This window comes from Molothrus aeneus, chromosome Z (genome assembly GCF_037042795.1).
Source record: "Molothrus aeneus isolate 106 chromosome Z, BPBGC_Maene_1.0, whole genome shotgun sequence".
Classification (NCBI taxonomy): Eukaryota; Metazoa; Chordata; class Aves; order Passeriformes; family Icteridae; genus Molothrus; species Molothrus aeneus.
The window spans coordinates 36,752,413-36,771,981 of record NC_089680.1 but is presented as its reverse complement, the minus strand read 5'-3'; the positions used below and the strand labels follow the sequence as shown (position 1 = coordinate 36,771,981).

The following is a 19,569-nucleotide window of genomic DNA, read 5'->3' as shown; positions in this document are numbered from 1 at the left end:
GCAGACATTTTAAAACTGTGGGCCCTTTGAACACAGTGTTGATCACAGACACAAGCTGTGGTGGTTTGACAGAAAATGTGTTTTTTGGGATGCTGTGTTTTGGGCCAATGGATATTCAGGCTTTAATATTGGCATTTAACCTGGCCATTAGGACATGGACACGCCTCTGAGAACACAGGGTTAAAAGCAGAGCTCTCCCTTGGGAGGGTCCTTTTGGGTTTCTGGCGGGAAAGAGTTCGGGTCTGTCCCCCGGCCAATAAGATTCACGAGTGCTGTACAAAAACTAGACTGTGACACCTTCTGTTCTCAAGTGTGGTTTTATTTTATTTTTATTTAGCCCTTGTTTATTTGAAGTCCCTGAGAAAATGAACACATCCACCTTCTGAGGTGACTATTCAGAAGGTCAAAAAGAGGACTGGGAGTTTAACCCTCTGGGGAACATGGTGTTTTGTTGAGAACAGTGTTATTGGAAAATGGAGACTCCTTTTGGCTCCTGACCTCTCTGAAAAGTGTGGCCTTAAAGTTTAATAACAAGGTGTAATCATTCATTTCTTTGAATCGCTGTGCTGGCTTTTTTTTCAAGTGTAACCCAAACAAGAAGTTTAAATGAACTAACAATAAGTCTCATTACTGTTAGAGGAGGTCTGCTGAACTACCCTGTGGTACATCTGCATACCTTTTTCATGGCACTACTCAAAGTTCACAAAAGAATGAAGGAATAGTTAGGAACCCAGACCTGACCTTGAAGAAAAATTACAGAATTTTTATGAAGTCAGAATCTGTCATGTTTGCTTTGAAGATTTTTTTAAAATTTATTTTTAATAACATGACAGTGGCAACACCACTACTCATAGCTACAAGCAGTGTTGTAGGTATTTTGTAAAAGATGTGAACTGGCAAACATGCAGTGATACTTTCTCTGACCATAGAAAATTATATTTGTGTTTGTCATGAACCAAATGCAATACATTTATATTCAATAGGCCTTTTGCAATTTTTTTCTGTGGATTTGTACAATGATGTCTTTGAAGCCATATAGTCATACCACCCACAACATCCTTTAAATATGCACAGTTTATCTGTTATCTACTGCTCCTTTGAATTGGCCCCCTGATAGTTTAATTTCATTTTTCTTCACTGTTATATTCTTACAAAGAGTATACAATTGTTTGCTATTACCTGCTCTGTACCTCTGTGGGTTTCAGAGAGCTCTGTCATATTCCCTTTTTCTCCATAAGGTAATTCCCAGAATATTTAATTGTTCCAGGCATAAAGACACAAAGACGTCCATTAGTCATTCCTTATCATCCTATTCAGTACTTTTATAAAGTGGTTTTTTTCAGAAATCAGTTCATGGTTTTTTAACACAATAGCATCATTAACAGGTTAAGGTTAGAATGAAATGAAAATAGATGAGATCAAATAAAGTCACATAACCTTTCCTCATATAAATATTATTCCAAGAATGCGTAGAAATGTGACAAACCAGGCAATAGAGAGAAATAATTATTACAAGGTTATTATTGATTTGGTAATGACAGCAAATGCATTTAAAGTTTATTCACTAATCACTAACAAAAAAGGGTATGGAATGTAATTCTTATGATATTTTCTCTCTTCAGGAATATTTGCTCTGAGCAGTACATGGATTGGCTATGGATATAGTCAGCACTTACATGCTTTAAAGCATTTTAGTAAAACAAGGGTTAGAACTTCTTGTGAGCAAAATGCATGCACTCTTGCCAGCTGAATTGCTCACACAGTTTTCTGAGATATTGCTCTCATGCCTTTCAGCAAAACTCATACATTCATACAAATTTGGTGTCAATTGTCAGAAGAGAAATAAAAGGAGTCACAGGTGGCTTGATGTCTTCTTGTTTCTTCTATCCACAGTCTGTATGATATAGTGATATTGTAACCTACATTCCAGCTAAGGACTAGCAGGGAGAGGTGTGCACAGGCCTTTGAATGGAGTCTGAATAACTGCACAGGGAAATGGATAGCTGCATATGCAGTTTGAGATAAAGTTTTTCCATTTATTTGGGACATTCTACTGTGCCTGTTAATTAGATACATCAACTTTTATGTGTTCTTTGGTTTCTCAGGTTCTTCTTATGCTTTGCCATCCAGGATCAAACATGGCTGGGGGCAAGCATCATATCTAAGCATGCCCTAGGTTGCACTTGCCTGTTTTCTAAATTTATCCTGGCATCCTATTTCTTCTAGAGGCCAACATCCAATGTCAGAAAACAAAATGAAATGTGCTCACCCAGAAAGGTGCTCACATTCTCTTCTGCAAGGGGCAGTAGAAACCAGGCCTCACACCGTGTTCAGGGAACCTGCAAAGGCCTCTGAATATTATGTGTGTCATGGTCAGCAGTGCCTGTGACTTCAGTGCACCTCCACAGCTTGTCCCTCAGAGAGATTGTAATTTTTACATACCTTATCTCCATATTTTCTCTTATCATTTGGGTGACCGCCTCCTTTAAGTCTTTACTTTCACCTTCCTTCCTTCCTTCCTTCCTTCCTTCCTTCCTTCCTTCCTTCCTTCCTTCCTTCCTTCCTTCCTTCCTTCCTTCCTTCCTTCCTTCCTTCCTTCCTTCCTTCCTTCCTTCCTTCCTTCCTTCCTTCCTTCCTTCCTTCCTTCCTTCCTTCCTTCCTTCCTTCCTTCCTTCCTTCCTTCCTTCCTTCCTTCCTTCCTTCCTTCCTTCCTTCCTTTTTCTCTTTTCTTTTCTTTTCTTTTCTTTTCTTTTCTTTTCTTTTCTTTTCTTTTCTTTTCTTTTCTTTTCTTTTCTTTTCTTTTCTTTTCTTTTCTTTTCTTCTCTTCTCTTCTCTTCTCTTCTCTTCTCTTCTCTTCTCTTCTTCTTTTCTTTTTCTTCCTCTTCTTCCTCTTCTTCCTCTTCTTCTTCTTCTTCTTCTTCTTCTTTATTTTTTCTTTATTTTTCTCTTTTTTTCTACTTCATTGTTTTTTTTTCTCTCTCTCTTTCTCTTGATTCCTGGTGCTTTGACAAGAATTTCCACCAAAAAGAAGAACAAAATTCTTACTTCAAACAGAATCATCCTTCCATGACTATTTAGTTTTCATTTTGTTCTTGGCTCATATATTTGTGTAGGTAATGGTTTTGCCAGGGAGACAACAGAGACAGGATTGAGCTGTGAATACATATCTTCAAATTAAACCATTTAGCATGCCAGTAAGCCTGAAAGTGGGGCCTTTGTCAGTGTTGGTGTCAGGTCCTAGAGAGGGTGCAATTGTGGTGGTCAGACCCAGCCTGCAAGAGCAGACTTGCTGCTGGGATGGAACAGGAACAGGAGTGGGAATGGTTTCTGAGTCCTTCCAGGGCTGGGGCACAAGGCAGCAGCTCCCCAGCATCAGGACTGGGGTGCGCCTTCACTGGCCAGGGGTAGGAGCCCTGGGGAGTAGCATGTACATTAGGCATCTGTGGGCATGCTGTGTGTACGAGGCAGCTGTGAGTTTAGGCACTGAACTGAAGAGGCATTTTTAGTGCTGTAATTTTGGCATGTAAATGAGGAAACAAGTGGGAGCTGACACCTCAGCACACACAGTTTTCTAGAACAGTGAGTTCTGTTTTGCCTCTGTGGCTGACTGGAGGCTGTGGTGCACAAGGCAGGGTCACCCACAGCTTAGAGAGCACAGACATATGGCTGCATCTAAATTTGCATTAAAAATGAAAATAATTGGGTTGTGCCACAATATGCTGGTTCAAACTTCCATCCTGCTCTGTTTTTTAGCTTTTTTTTAATGGGCAAATTTTAGTTCCAGGGAAAAGAGACAGACTGACAGCACTGACAAATACCAGTCTTCTGTTTAGCTACAACACAGAGAGAGTATTGGCAGAGCAATTACAAGCTCCTGTCCCCAGGATGTTCTTTTACTGAGAGGAAAGCCAACATGCCATTGCTTTCAGCTACTGGGAGCTGCATTACAGCAAAGTTATTTAATAACAATGAGGAACAAAGGTTTGCTCAGCCCATGTCTCCTGTAAACACACACACAAAAAAATCTTTGTCAGAAATCTAGTTTAGTGCCCAAATGCACTCATTTAAAAGGTATCTGGAAACGAAAATCAAAATCAATACAACTGATATTTATATGAAACCTTCTGTTCTGAAAGACTGGAAAATGAGATGTTAGCTAGAACATGACCAGTAGCAGCGCCTTGAGTCTCCCCATTCTGCCACAGCTGACAGTCCCTCTTTACCTTTGTTTTTGTAATAAATTCAGCCATCCTAAAGACTGGATAAATACCTTAGCATTTCTGATAATAATGTTTGTCTTCCTTTTAATTCTCTATCTTGAATGGTGATAGAGCACTGCTCTTCACTGAGATAATATTAGCAGAGTCCAGTTCTGAGGCTTGATTTTTTTAATAATTTTCTGATCGTAGCCCAGCACTTGGGCTTGTTAGGATAGCAGAGATCCCATCTTATTGATCTAGAGAGCAAAGCACAGCAAACCAGAACTTGCTGCCATAACCAGAGAGTTGCTGATGTAGGAGATACTTTGAAGAACAGCAGTGGTCTCCAGCTACTTTCAGCCCATTTCCCTAGGAGAGATGACCTTTCAGTCATGCCATGTGTGTCCTTTCTCTCTTTGACTAAAAAATATTGACAGTTCTGAGGAAGTGGACATCTGAGCAGAGAAGAAAGGTCTTGCAGTTGCCTTGACTGACAGCATATAATGTGAATGCAAAACTTATTAGATACTATTCATAGCAGGCAAGAAGGTAAGTGCCTGCCAATGCCTGCTCAGAACTACCCACAGATTGCAATTTTAAGAAGATAAGGCCTTATTACTACTTCTCTTTTATATACAATGATATTATTAAATTATTAATTCCCATTACTTCCTGGAGGTCGCCTTTTACACCCTACTCTTACAAAGGGAGCAGCTTCCTGCAGCCATTTCTTGCTCTGATGCTGCAATCTCCTACTACTCCTCACAATTCTGGATTGAACAAGACACTGACAAAAGCAGCACTAAGGACCACAGTTCAAGCTTGTCTTCATGAAAATTTAGAAGGATAGTTAGTGAGGGAACATACCCTTGTGGACATCTGTAAAATGTAACATATGGGATGATAAATTAAATTGTCTTAATTGTAGAAAAACACTCTGAAACCAAAATGCCTCCCGATCAACTTGTGAAACATCAGCACAGATCTTGTCTGTGTTGTCTGTGGAAATATTCTTAAAGTTTGCTGTCTAGCCTGTGCTCTTAATGTCATGTTTTCTCAGGAAGATGAGAGAGTGCAGAATGTTCTTCTCTTTGCATATGACTGTGCTTTCTGGGCTTTTTTCTTTCCTGTGTTTTGAAAGCAGACATAAAAAAGTGTTAATGAGCAGTTATGAAGGAGCCTCTACAGAGCTAGCACACATGTGAGGCAGAGAGGGTACAAAGTCAGTAATTCTGGCTGTGTGTATGATTCAGGAAAACCATCTAAATGCTCTGTGTGCATTGTAGATCACCAGGTGAACAACAGAACCGTGCCAGTGGCCTGTCTAGCTCTGCTGCTGTAGTGCTCTGTAGGAGCTGCCAAGAACTTGCCAGCCTTCTTTGAGTCAGTAGTAGGGAAAGAGGGAATCAGCAAAGGAAAACAGAATTAAACACAAAATAAGCATTTAAAATATCATACTCCATGTTCCATACATTTTGTACATATGTTCAGGCAACACTTTGGTGTGTTGGATTTTCTGAGTTTCAGCTCTGTTCTCCCTGACCTACCCACTTACCTCTTGGGCTTGTCATGTCTTTGCAATAATCTCCTCTGCCTGGCCTCATCCCCATCAGCAGTACAGATCATCACACATGATGGGAACACGGTGTTCTTTGAGCTCTGCTTCCCTGGGCAGCACCAGATAGCTGTCTCACTTCACACTTATACCCCCATGGAAAATATTTTATCTCAATTAATAATGAGCAGTGGAAAATAAACTTGAAAAAAGTACTAGAAGTCATAGAACTTAGGCTGTCATATGCAGGGATTTATGAAGCTTAGGGTGTTTAAGAGCCATTAGTAAAATAATTGCAAGATGAGTCAGTAGGGAAGGAGGTGCCATGGGGAAAAAAGATCTGCAAAATATTCCATAAGAAAATGAAAACAAACAGAATTCTAAACCTGATTCCAAGAACACCCTGCTAGGAAAAATTCTGTATAGCTCGTTGAAACTGTTCCACAGGCAAGGTTTTGGTTAAACAAACAAACCAGCCAAAAGAACCAACCTAATTTGTTGGGGGATCTTGCACAAGGTAATACTCCCATGAGAAATTGAATCCCTTGCCCAGGACAATCAGTTGCTGTTTTGAGTGCCCACAGGAGCCTCTCTTGCAAGGGTCTTTGTAATGGTGTCTTTGGCTGCATCAGAAAGATTCTGAACTCCTGTTCTGCTGAATTTTTGTAATCCTGCTGGTCCTACTTGCTCAGTACATACCATGATGCTTTGACAGTGATTACCCGAAACTGCACAAAGATTTTCTTAACTTCTTAATTGGCTTCAAAAGACTCTTCTGTGGTACCATGTCTGCACCTGTGAGAACAGTGTTTTACCTATCTGCAGCTGCATCTGTTTTACAGAGAACTGCCTGGAAGGAGCTCAAATGCATGCCCCATTCTCTTCTTGGGAAGATGGATGTTTATTTGCACATTCAAGCATATAAAAAGCACCTATCATAGGTCTATACACAGAAGGAGCTCTTAGGGCTAATTTCCCAGACTGTTCAAAATTCCCTCATCTACAGTTCCAGTAAAGAATATAGCATTAGTTTTATTGTGGAGGCAATTGGCTGCTCAGCCACTTTCTCTCAGGTCTGTCCATTGCTTCATCTATGGAGCAAAGCCTAGCCTAGCAGGTCCAGGCAATTATGTCTAAATTGATGGAATACCCTCATAGACTGATATCCAACTACATCAGTGCTATGACTGCAATTTCCTTCTTATATTGAAATCATATCTGAAATTCCATAGAAATCTTCAAAGTATTTTATTTGAATCAATTATTTTGTGCTTGACATTCCGTAACCTTCCATTTAATCTGGAGAATGGGTGCCTTGTAAGTTTTTCATGATGTTCTCATGCAAAACATCCTCACCAAGATAGCGGACCTGTTTTCTTGATCTTATCCTTGTTACAGTAGTTCTTGACATAGGCCTCCTCTCTGTGACTCTTTTCCTTTCATTGTCTGCTTTTCTCTCTCTAGATCTAGACCTAGATATCATATCTGCTATTTCATTATCATCTGATGAGCTCATTCTATCTTCATAACTGTAAAAACTGTTCCACTCCTAAATGTTCTTTAGATTCAGTGTTCTTCCTAGTCCCGAGCTTTGGTGCATCATTCTCCCATTGTAACTCAACCCTTCTGCCCTGTGATTCTGCTTGTTCCTCTGTGGAACGGCTGCTTTCCTCTTTCCTGTAGAGAAGACACTAGGAGCTGTGGAAGATTCCTGACTGCATTGCTGGGCTGGGGCTGCATCTGAATTTCAACACAGCATACTGAAATTGTGGAAGATCTTCCTTTCTCCAAGCAGTTCCCAAATGATCTGAGCATGGAGCTCTGCAGGAGAGCCAAAGCCTCCAACAAGTGATGCTACACTGTCTTTCTTCACTTTCCTTCTAGTTTAGAACAAAGGAAATGTGCAAGCAAAGCTTAACTAAAGCAGCATCTTATAGATTAAAACTATATCCTTGTATCTAATTTTTGTTGAAGGTCTTCTATTATTCACAGTTTTCCTGCTTTGCAGAGAAGTATGGAATGGAAAAGTTTTTATGGCAATGTATTCTCATACTGGTGAGCTTACCCTTACACTTCTTCCTGAAGTCGTATGACCAAATAAATTCCTGTACAATATTTGTAGCTCTTGTTATCTAATCTCCCTATGAACACTAACTTTTGCCAGTGCTTAGCTCCTATACATTAAAACATTTTAGTGCTTCGTGACACTTCAGTACAGCACCTTACATAAATTAAAAATACAAAAAAAAAAGAAAAAAAAAGAGCAGAGTTGAGTTTGTACATTGCTTATTACTTCTTGCTGGGTTATCATGTCAAGGTAAATATAATTATCTGCAGTAATTCTAGGGTAGAACTCAAATTGCAAAAGTTGCGTAGACAGCAGTTATAGGACTGAATGTGTAGATTACATTCTGTTTAGATGGCATACTGAATTCATAATACTAATGTCACCAAAGTACTTGCATTTAAATGTCATGTGGCCTTTCAAAATGGAAAAAATCAAACCAAACCACCAGACCCACAAAGATTTGTTTTCTGTCCTTCTGCCAGGAATTTCAAGTAATTGAAATTTTCTGACAGGGTTTTTTAACATACTGAAAGACAGTATTAATTGAACATTTGTATAGAGATTTAATCAGAAGGAATCAAAATATGTATGCAAGGGGTAAGCCAGACTGTGCAAAGGTTTCTGTAAAGCTAACAGTGAATCAGATGTTTTGTAAACTGTTTGAATATTGAACCCACAGGTAGTGGAAAGATAGGAATGGAAGAAAGTTGTGAATTATCAGAGAATGGGTGAGAAATGTCCTAACTTGGGAAAAATGTGGGACAAGTCCTAGAAAACAAATAAATTAAGGAACACAAATGCTTTACAAAGGAAACAAGCATGTGGGAAGACCCAGCTCTGGCAGAAGCTTTCTAGGTTGCAGGCTGACTGCCAAGCTGCAAACCTGGCCTAGATGAATGAGACCCATGTGGGAGGTGAGATGTGGTACAAATGGAGGCAGAGAGGAGAACTTAGGGAAACTGTCTCTAGAGGGCCTAGAACAGCTGTCTCCACTCTATAAAAACTTCCAGTGTCCCTTAAGGGCCAAGGATAGCTATGGTTTTTGCCTTTGGGCTATTCATTGGGAATGAATAGAATAAAAAGTCCATCTGTACAAATGAATTAAGATGTTTTCTTCCTTACGTGCATTTCCGTTGTTTGGTTTTGTTTTTTTTTTAATTAGTTCTGTTTGTGGAGTTGGGAATCCCTTTGGTCCCATGGATTCACATCTAACTTTAGTAACTATCAAATTGCAAAAATCTTTTCTTGTCTTGCTTGGTTTTTTACCTGTACTTTTGCAAGTATTATTTTGTATTTCAGCACCACCTTAAATAACACAATGGAAATGGCATACTGCATAATGCTCAGAGGAACATAATAGTTAGAGATGAGCAGCACATTACTTGTTCCCAATCGCTGTACATACAGGGCTTTCCTAAAATAATTCTCTGAAACAGGTATTAAACTTTAGATTAAACTGTGTTAAAGTAGAGTTTTTCTAAGGGAATATATTTGGTCCTGACTTCATCCAGCCTTGTACAAAGCCAGTAGCACTAGTGTACTTACTCTGATTGTGTTACAATTTTAACTGCTCTTCTTCCATATGTGTGCTCTCATGAGTTTCCTTTCTGAGTGTCTCTTGGTCAAGCGAAGTTTGTATGTTAATTGGAGATACCGAAACATGCCTAGAACATAAACATATGTTCTTTATTTTCTTAGGATTTGAATTTTTTGAAACAAGTGCCAAGGAAAACATTAATGTCAAGCAGACGTTTGAGCGACTTGTGGATATCATCTGTGACAAAATGTCAGAAAGTCTGGAGATGAGTCCCACCATTGCTGCCAGCAACCAGAACACACAGCTAAAGGACACCCCTCCTCCACAGCAGCCCAACTGCAGCTGCTAATGCAGCTATCAGCAAAGGCAGCTCCAGTGTGTTCTATTGCCAACAGAGTATTTATGAATGGTCTATATGCCTTTATTTATACTGTCTTATTAATTTATTTGGAGAACAGTCTTGTTTTACATCAGCTGTTCGAATATGCATATGGGGATGGAGCAGTTTTTAGCCTGAAAGGATGATCCATATTTTAGAACCTGGCTTTTGCATGCAGGGTGTATATTAAGTTCTCTTTTCTTTTTACTGTTTTGTGTCACACTTCAGCTGGTGCCATGTCCTCAGACCATGTTCGCCTATAATTGTCTCTCACTTCATTGGTTTCAAATATATAGTTGAATTTTTAGGGTAGTGGTCAGGGTGTTTTGACTTAGCTTCCTGATGCCACTTGTGTATTTTCCTGACTGAAAATGAATTTAGAAGTATTCCTGTAGTGAACAAATCCCTCATTCTGCCAGATTACTTGTACAAGGGACACTTCCTAAGCACATTGCCTTGTAAAATCCACACTCACTGTGTTACACATCCTGGCTGACTGAAAACTGCAGAAATCAGAAGAAAGATAGGTCCTGGGCCTAAAGCCATCAAAATTCCCAACTGTTCATCAACAATTTCCAATTCTATGTGGATATTCAGTCCAGAGTCTCAGAGATATTAGGTACTTCATCCTGTTTGGACAGCTAGTGTATTTGCTTTTACATAGGAGCTGCATGTCTAGCTAATAATTTTCTGAAACTAGAATTAATTTCTCATTCCATCATTATGGAGATCCCAGTCTTACCTACCCCTGTAGTAGAAGGTGATTTAGCTCTTTCCATGTTTGCCTGCATGAGACATTAACCACACAGTCCTATATTATGTCCGACTGAGCCAAATCCATTGTGTTTGGTTGTTCATAGCCAAAAGCTGCCTTGTCACATTTCTGTCAAACCTGCATGCTTCAGTTTTCAGAAATTTCATCTCCCATTCAGTCACTGAGACAGCTACCACCACAGTGGCTATAAATGTCTGTATTTTACTCAGACCTATTGCAGAAATGCTGATGGTGTCAGTGAACTGAAGTTTGACCTGATTTTTTTTTTCCATTTATTTTGGCAAGAGAATTAACATTTTTAAAACTTTAGGAGTAATAAAAAATTGTCAAAATTTCTAATCTCAGGCTGAATACGTTGAAAAGATCAGCAAAAAACTTTGAAGATAGCAGAATAAAGTACACAAATTCTTTTATGGGAAAGTGTTAAAATAGTTATATTTTACAGTTTTTACTCCTCTAGTAATTGGTGGAAGTTTCTTACATCTGTGTCCTGAAGTACTTTGTAAAACTACTTTACTTGCATCATAGTGACCTTTTTTAACTAAGCAGCATAACTGAAGAAGCCCTGATTATTTTATTTTTCCAATTAGACAGAATTTAATATAGGGCTGACATTTTTTAAACTGTCAGCAATGGGAAAAATCTGAAAAATAAAATAAAAGGAAGTAACACATAGTACACTGAATGACTCACAACTGCAAAGAAATTCTTCTTTACAGTTTATGTTTTTTAAAGGTAACTTATGTAACTCCTGATACATAACACACTAAGATACATAGACACTAAGAGAAAATGGCCACTTAAAAAAAATTATTAAATAATCTAAATACACTTTGACACAATAAAAGTTACTTCCAAACAAGGCATATAGACATATGTAAAAAGGATATACCAGGAGGGTTCTACCTGGGCTGCCTAACTTAAATTAATCAATGCTGTCTTCAGTCTGGGATTTTAAACCATGTCTGTCCTGTTAGCTAGTTTATTTAAGCAGTTTTCCCCCTAGTAGACATGGAGACTGATTTACCTCCATGAAGAGAAAGCACCCTCCTTTTTAGAGTGGAGGACCAGCCAGGTGGAAGAGGTATGTGCTATCCAAACAATGATCCTTTCTCTCTCTAGGGCGCTTTTTTTTTGCTCCCCCATTTAAGACAGCATGTTGCTAAGTGTGCTGAGAGAGTTTCCCTGGTACACTTTCACACCCTAGGTGCCAGCTGATTGGAAAAAACAGAAGCAGTACAAAGTTGAGCAAGCTTCATTTGAGATGGCTGCTGGGCAGTTTTCCATGTGTTTCTTGTTATGTCAGTGATTCCTGCCTGAGAAGAAGGGGCAGGAAAGCCTTGAGACAGAATTCAGCTTCAGCTCTCAAGTTCTTTAGATGAGTCTTAGGTTGTATTATTTGTCTGAACCATCTCAGGCAAGGAAGAGAGACATAATCAAGTTACCAAGGATTTTGGGCATATCCTGAATCGTGCAGCTTGGCAAGAAGTGCAAGTATTCTTCTAGCTTTGCTCTGAGATGTTTGATGTGAAATTGTCATCTCCTGTGCACAGTGCAATCAGGAAAAAAGACTTCAAGGTGTCCCTTGCTGCAGTCACACTTTGCTTGTATCCATTGCAATGAATTTAGACCCTCCCTGCCTGGCTATGACCGTTTAGACTTGGTAGAAATACATTATTAGCATATATCTTTTCAAAGTAATTGAGTGATAGATTAAAAGTTCTGTACGTAAATGGGATTAATTAATTGCTTTTCATTTTGCATCAGGAGTCTGGGCAGAAGAGGAACAGCAAAATCTAAGGAGAACCCCTGCTTCAAGTTTCTGAGGCAACTAACCTGCTAGGCCTCCACACATATTTGGCCTTCTGCATGAGATGGGGTGGCTGGGGGAAGCAGCTGTCAGAGTAGTGTTGTTCCGTAGAGTGCTAAAATATGTTAAAAGGAAAAAGCTTATCTGAAATACAGCAGCAGAGAATGAGTCTGTACCTAAAACCTCTTTAAAGCTTAAAACACTCAGACATTGTCATGGCGTTCAGTCAGAATAATTTTTAAAATGTTCAAATAAAATACTTGGAGTTTTTCAAGATGAGACTAAAACCCTGGGAAAACCACTCAGCCCTCTCAGTTGACACTGTTTGGGTAGAAGTTTGGAAAGGATGACCTGTTGCGGTCCCATCAAACCAAATTTATTCTATCATGGCTTTCTCTGAAATTGAAAATGTGTGGAAGTTCAAGCAGGCTTTTTCTTTCCAAACTGGGTTACCTGCTGTGGGAAAAAGTAGGCTTTGATTTTCCATCACAGGTTGGCTTTTGCAGTCACATGCTTCACAGCAATATTGAGTTTTCTGCTATAAAGTTGGTCACATTTAGATCATGAGCATCATGATCTCAGTACCTCTCTCAACTAGAACTTACCTTTCGTAGAGAAACAGTAAAGACAGAAAAGCTTTTGAGAAGTAACTTACCATGCCTTCCTCAAATATTCCAAGAATTCTGAGGGGACTAGCAGTGTTAGATTTTTCATTCTATGTAAAATTATTCCTTGGCCTCCTATGGGATAGAATATCCAACAGCAGCCTATGTCAATCTGGTTCAGTTCCTCTTGACTTACAGGAGAGAACTGCAATTTTCTTAAATCCAGGTGGGCTGAATTTTTTTTAAGAACCTGCTGCAACTTGATCAAGGGCCTAATTTTAAACTATCAATGCCTTGTTCTTCACATATATCAAGTACCAGGCTACAAAGCACTATAATTTGTGATGGAAAAGGGGAGGGCTCAGATGGAAACTGGGATAGCAGAAACAAAACTACTTTCAACCTCATCACAAGTGAAAAAGTGAAAAAATTCTTGCACACCTTGCATTAATTTGTTGTACTTTCAACATAGAAATAAGACTGAATGTCACAGCAAATCATCGGTCCAGCCATAGATACCCCCTTCAGCAGAGATTTATCCACTTGGTGAGATGTAGCAGTTAATACACAGAGTATTTTAAATCTGAGAGATGAGATGCCTTTGGGCAGAGAATCCTGAGTTACATAGTGCCAGCTGAAGCTGAACTAATACTACACAATCCTTTTTCTGAGTTATGATCTAGACTAAAGCTTATAGCAGCAGGCTAATACTGTGCATGGGCCATGCACCAGCCTTATCATGCTCTGACAATGTGCTGCTTTCTGCACCTTCAAGCTACTGGTCAGAAAATCCCTTGGGAGCACCCAGGAACATGGGGATTTTCTGGTTCCTGTGGTGCCTCGGGCAGCAACCTGCCAAACAGCTAGCCAGCCCTGCTGGGTTGAACATTCAGATGCATGTTTTTTGATTCTTTTAGGAGTTCATGTTCACAAGTTACAAGTGCAACTGACTTAATACTGTGTCTGTTATTTTTGGTGGTGGTGGTTAGTTTATTTAGACTTGTTCATTTGGTGTTTTAAATAAATGTGAATTAGCCTAATTTTCTGCCAGAAAATACTCTTTCTCTCTGAACAGCTGTGTAAGTGACTCTAAGATGGAATTGTTTGTTCCTTTGTGCTTATACTTAATGCAACACCTAGAGAAATTACCTGAGCAACTACATCTATGTGGCCTTTTCCAGAGCACCAGTTTGAAAGATTAATTTTTCTCCCCAGTCTGCTCAGATCGGTTGTACCACCTGCATCTTCTTTATTTTAGAAATGAAGTGTTATTTTAGGATACACAAAATTTGCTGGAGTTTGATCCTAACTTTGAGAATGCATTAAATTTGCCTTTTTTTTGGGGGGGGGGAGTAGCAAAAATTCTACATTTGGTGGTTATGCATTTGTTTCTTTGGAGCAGACAAATGATGTTGCAATTGCATTCCAAGAGAAACCCCCTTACAAACTCCACCTCTCCCAAGCTACTGTTTTCTATATTTTTTTAGAGAAGTAAGTTTTATTATTTACATTTTTACAGGCATCAACTAAATTTCAGTTCTGATGACAACCCGATTCCTCCTTGGCCTGTTTCATATAGACTCACAATGTATAACATCCTCAGGGGGTTTAGCAACATATCTTCACTTATACCAACAGGGGAATAAGTTCTGATAATTTGCACCATTTATCCATACATTCTGACTCCAGATTCTCCAAGGCTGATCAGTTTTCCAGTCTCATTTAAAAAGGCAACATGTTTCAATTATTTGAATGAACTCTACCAGTTTTATTTAGAGGTAAATGTAGTTCACCTTTGCAAATTAAAACCTTTTTTCCTTTTGCTTCTCCATGGATGTTCAGTGAAGCTGAATTTGTGACTACACACATATTATATGCACATATATACAGTAGTACATCTTTGATACTCATTCATTTCCCACTGTTACTTGTTTATATTCAGTGCCACTTTTCCCAAATTTATCCTTAAATTGTCATTACTGCTGAAAATCAAATGTGTTCCATTTGAAGACCAGAAGTTCATTAACCATGGTTCCAGCAGAGGTAGATGGCTTGTCATTTGTACAATAAGGTACTTGGTATGTGATCTGGGGGAAAGCAAAAGTCCCTGATCGCCCATAATTTCACATTCACCTATAACACACAAAAGTGAAGGTTAGATAGACATTCTTTACCACTTCTGGTGATAAATCTCCTCAAGTAATTCTGACATGTACCTGCAACTAGTGATATATGAAATGTTTGTGCTGTAAGTCCTGTTTGGTATTTTGTCAGTAATGTCAGGTGTGTTGTGACTCGGTTGGACTGTCACAATGTGTTACTTATATACTAGGATTCGTGTATTTCAAATGTCTTACATGTTGCATGAAAAAATGTTATAAAAATAGATATTTTTTCTATTTTTGAATACCTCAAAACTGAGGAATCATGGGCCAATAAGTGCAATATTTAATTATTTACTCAGTGTATATAAACTTGTGTGAAAGGGCGAAGCTTCATGTATGTGTGGTAAGCTGTTGATGATGCCTGTGTGGCTTAAGATTTCTAGTAAATGTACATGTCTTGTAGAAATATTATATAGTAAACACTTTACCAGTGTAGTGTAAGAATATTCTTAAGTAACTTAAGCTATTTTTCATATATGAGACTATGGTTAAAGATATTTGTATGTTTACTGCAAGTGCATGTCAATTTTACTTTTAGAGTTCTGAGTGTCCTTTTTTGAGAATTGTCATGTTACACCAACACTAGTGGGACAGGCCTTCTGTCAGAAAATGCTTTAAACCATTTATAAACTGTCTGCCTATATTTTTTAAAGCATGTTCTCTAGAAGCATTAAAAGAACCTCTTAGAGCTCAGCATTTATGGTGAGCTAATTATTTATTCTTAAAGAGTCAATTACATGCTCTGTCTGCCTGTATTGCATAATATCATGTGGACATGTTTTCTTTAATCTGATACAGTTAACTCATAATACTTACCTGAAACAATAAATAGGGGTACCCAATATTCTTGCAGATGACTTGTCAGACTTTGGTTGGTGCCCCAGTTTAACTTGTTTGCAAACAGCTTCAAGGTCACAGTCAGTAGCACAGCAGAGTGGAAGGTGACCTTAGTTGGTCAGTTTTGGTAATTAAGTTTCTTAACTTCTCTAGATACTAAAGATGGAAGATACCTCCTTAAAGATACTGACCCACATTCTTCACTCCATTTTTACATGGCCTTCAAAGTTCAACATTTCCAGTATTAGGAATAAAGCCGAGGTACAAATGGAAACAAAATGCAGGTCAGAATCTGACCATGAAATTAAAAGGAGACATCCAATAATTTATTTATTCCTTCTTACTTACATAATTCTAGTGGTTTTCTAAGAATATGAGCAAGGCCATCAGTACTCAGCAGCACCCTTGGGTACATTTGGGACCTTAAACCCTGAATCACTGATCTGCCATGGGTTCCCAGCTGTGCCTATAGAGCCTGCAGAAAAGCTCATTCTGTTAATTTTTGCTAAATCTCCAGCTTCAAAGGCATGTGTCATCTGCATTGGGAATTTACTAAACAGAGACAGGCCACTGAGGCTGGGCCATGGAGAAGAATTGGGGAATTGGTTTTGCCAGACAATTTTCCTAAAAAAAAACATGTATTCATTAGTACCATGCTAAAAGGTACACAAGTAGATTTTTAATTTTATCTGATACATTTTTGTGAGAATATATGAGATTTAATAAATTATGGGGTTTTGTTGCTTTGTTTTGTTTTGTTTTTTTTTTTTAATTTTCTTGATCTGGAAAAGAATGAAATTCTAAGGCCTACTGGAAACTGATATCAAGGGTTTCCTTTCTGATGTCATCAAATACATTCTCTGAGAAAGCAAAGTAGCCAAATTGCATTAAGTAGTACATGACAGTACTTGCAATGACCTGAAAAGTCCTTAAAAAAATTTTTTTTACCTAATGCCATTAAAAAATTTCTGCAAAATTATATACACCAGAGTGAAATGAAAATGTATGTAGATAGAAATTTGGGATTGCTTAGTATAAAAAGGAAATTCTTGGCATCATTGTTGCTGAGCAACAAAGTAAGAGTCAGAATATGAGGTACAACTAAAATGGAAATGTACAGCTTGCTGCAGGACTCCCTAAACCTTTTATTGTTAAGTGACCTGACAGTTCAAGGGCTGGCAGATAATTTCACCTAGCTTTTTTATAATTACTCACAGGCATGTGATTACATGCACGAAAATAAATGCTTTCCTTGATAACATGTAGCTGTTCTGGTTCTCTCAAACCAACTTGTTTGCTGAACTGTTCTTGAAGAAAAATTGATGTTTTTAGGATACCTTTGTGAGAGGGTGAGACTCAATCTGTGCCTTCTCCCCTGACTCTTACTGCAATATAGCTACTGTGGTTTTAAAAATATGTTAGCTAAAATGCTGCTGGGTGATAAATTTTGTGAATCTTCTCCATAAATCCATGGGAGCTCTTGTCTGAATGTTCAGTACAAGTTTTATCCACATGGAGAGTTTTAATTCTGTGCTGACGTAGCAACCATGTGTATTCCATTGGATATTCTTTTTGTATGTGACTTCTGTATACCAAGTGGATTTTTTTGTTTAATTTTTTTTGCTGAAAGTTTTTTTTTTTTCTTTTGCAATTACAATAAATATTCAAGAGACTATATTCATTAATATCTCAGTTGTGATGATATGGTCTTACACCCCACCCCTCTCCCTTCATTTATTTCCTTTAACTTACTAAAACTGGAAAAGAATAACTTCATTTTTGACTAAATGATTGACAAAGGTACCACCACATCTGCAATAATTAATTTCACTAATATCCTCTCAGTAGCACTGGTGACTGTATCTCTTTATGAATTCCACAGAATTCACTGGGGACTTTGCCCTAATAGTCTGAAGGAGAAAGATTTGTTAGGCATTTCCCTAACAAAAGCACACTGCCTCTAAGCTGACCCTTTAAAATACAGCAAAGTTTTTTCTTTTGATTTTTCACTGTCTAAACTGCTTAATAGTGTATGTGCTTTTTGGACACAGTTATTACTTGATCCTGTAATCTTAGTTCAAATGCACCATCTCAGTTGTGGCGGGCAGTTATTTCACACATACCATGATGCATCACTGTCCAGTTTTTGCTTTTTCCAACATTTACACACACACTTGTGCTAGCTTGAGCCCTGCTGTGACTCCTGAATTTATTTTCCCTCCACATAAATCCTAATCTTCATTCAATCTGTTGATCAGGTTGCACCATCCCCTGTCCCCCCCAGTTCCCGTGAGCAGGTGTCTACCTACAAACTCCTTTAGCACACATCCCCTCTCACTGTTCCACCGTGTTCCAGCCAAGTCCCCCTATTTTTTCTAGTATGTTTACATCTCATCTACAAAGTATCTTATGATAATTGCTTAATTTTCTCGCAACACTGAGTGCTTCCTTGCTTGCTGTTTGTGATTCTATATCTCTAGACAGGTTTTTGCTGAAGGGACTATTTGTTCAGCTCACTGCCCTCACACGTAGAGCAACTCTTTGCACCATGGACTCTTGTCATCAAATCACATCTGAGAATGAAACTCCATCATTCCTTCCAGATTTTGGCAAATGTAGTGTCTTTTCCATCTGTCTCCCTCACTCCATTGCTCTCTGAGATTGGCCCTAATGTACTTGCTCTGTGTATTAGGGAGAGTGGAAGACTAGAAAATGAGGTGTAAGAGGGGAAGGATAGCAGGGAAAAAACAGATGATTTCTGATGGATACCTTGGAATGAGAGAATTTTTGAACTGATTTAATTTTAAACATGTTGAATCTTTTAAAGAACTAGACTAGGGAAAATCACAGATGGGTGGATGAGAACAGGGATCTACCAGGATAAAACCTCTCTCAGCAATAGGTATTTCTTGCTCAAGGAAAACATTTTCTATCCTATTTTCAGTCAGAAGGCTGAAGACAAAATGTTTCTAACCACCAAAAAAAGAAAAAAAAAAAAAAAGGTCAAACAGGCAGAATATCCCAGTGAAGTAAGAGTGGGTGACTTAGCAATGTGATCTGCCAAAACTCAAAACTGTGAAAAACAAACTCTGGCTTACACCCAAGTGAGGGGACTCACCAAGGTAATGGAAAACTGAGGGTTAGTTGTTTTTTGTATAGATCTGTGCAACTCTTGAGCTGCAAAGTGAAAAACAGAAGTGCCTTCAAAAATCTGAAGTGTCTTCCTACACCTGTGTACCTGTTGGCACTAATGCAAGATCCTGAAGAAATTAGCTGTAGGACAGAAGATTTACAGCTTAACTGTCTCATGTAAGAAAGGGATGTGCTTTAGACCATGGTGAGCACAGGTCATCAGCAGCAGGCACAGCTCATGTGAGATCCTGTTCTCTATGATATCCCAGCCAGGGGGTCTTCCACTGGGCTTGGTCTTAATGCTCCACTGAGGTTGAAGAAGCTAGAGTGCTGAAGGAGTGGCAGGATGAAAAGACACTCCAGCCCTGGCTAAGCCTAAGAGTGAACCCAGGCAGCTCTGCAACCCACTGCAGTGCAATGAAAAATGAGACCAGAGACCATTCCACCTGTGGAAAAATTGTGTGAAAGGTCCAAAGCCCACCCAAACTCCAGGCTGTTAGGAAGATA

The 19,569-nt window shown here is 38.7% G+C and overlaps 1 protein-coding gene across 1 annotated transcript in view; it reads left to right on the top strand.

The window, feature by feature from the left end:
- The window catches only part of RAB3C (RAB3C, member RAS oncogene family), a 130,441-nt gene extending 112,834 nt beyond the window's left edge, over window positions 1–17,607 (top strand). The window contains exon 5 of the mRNA XM_066568662.1: window positions 9,521–17,607. Within this exon, the coding sequence (XP_066424759.1) occupies window positions 9,521–9,708 (188 nt within the window). The 3' untranslated portion in view covers window positions 9,709–17,607. The remainder of the gene's footprint in view (window positions 1–9,520) is intronic.
- Window positions 17,608–19,569: the final 1,962 nt, after the last annotated feature.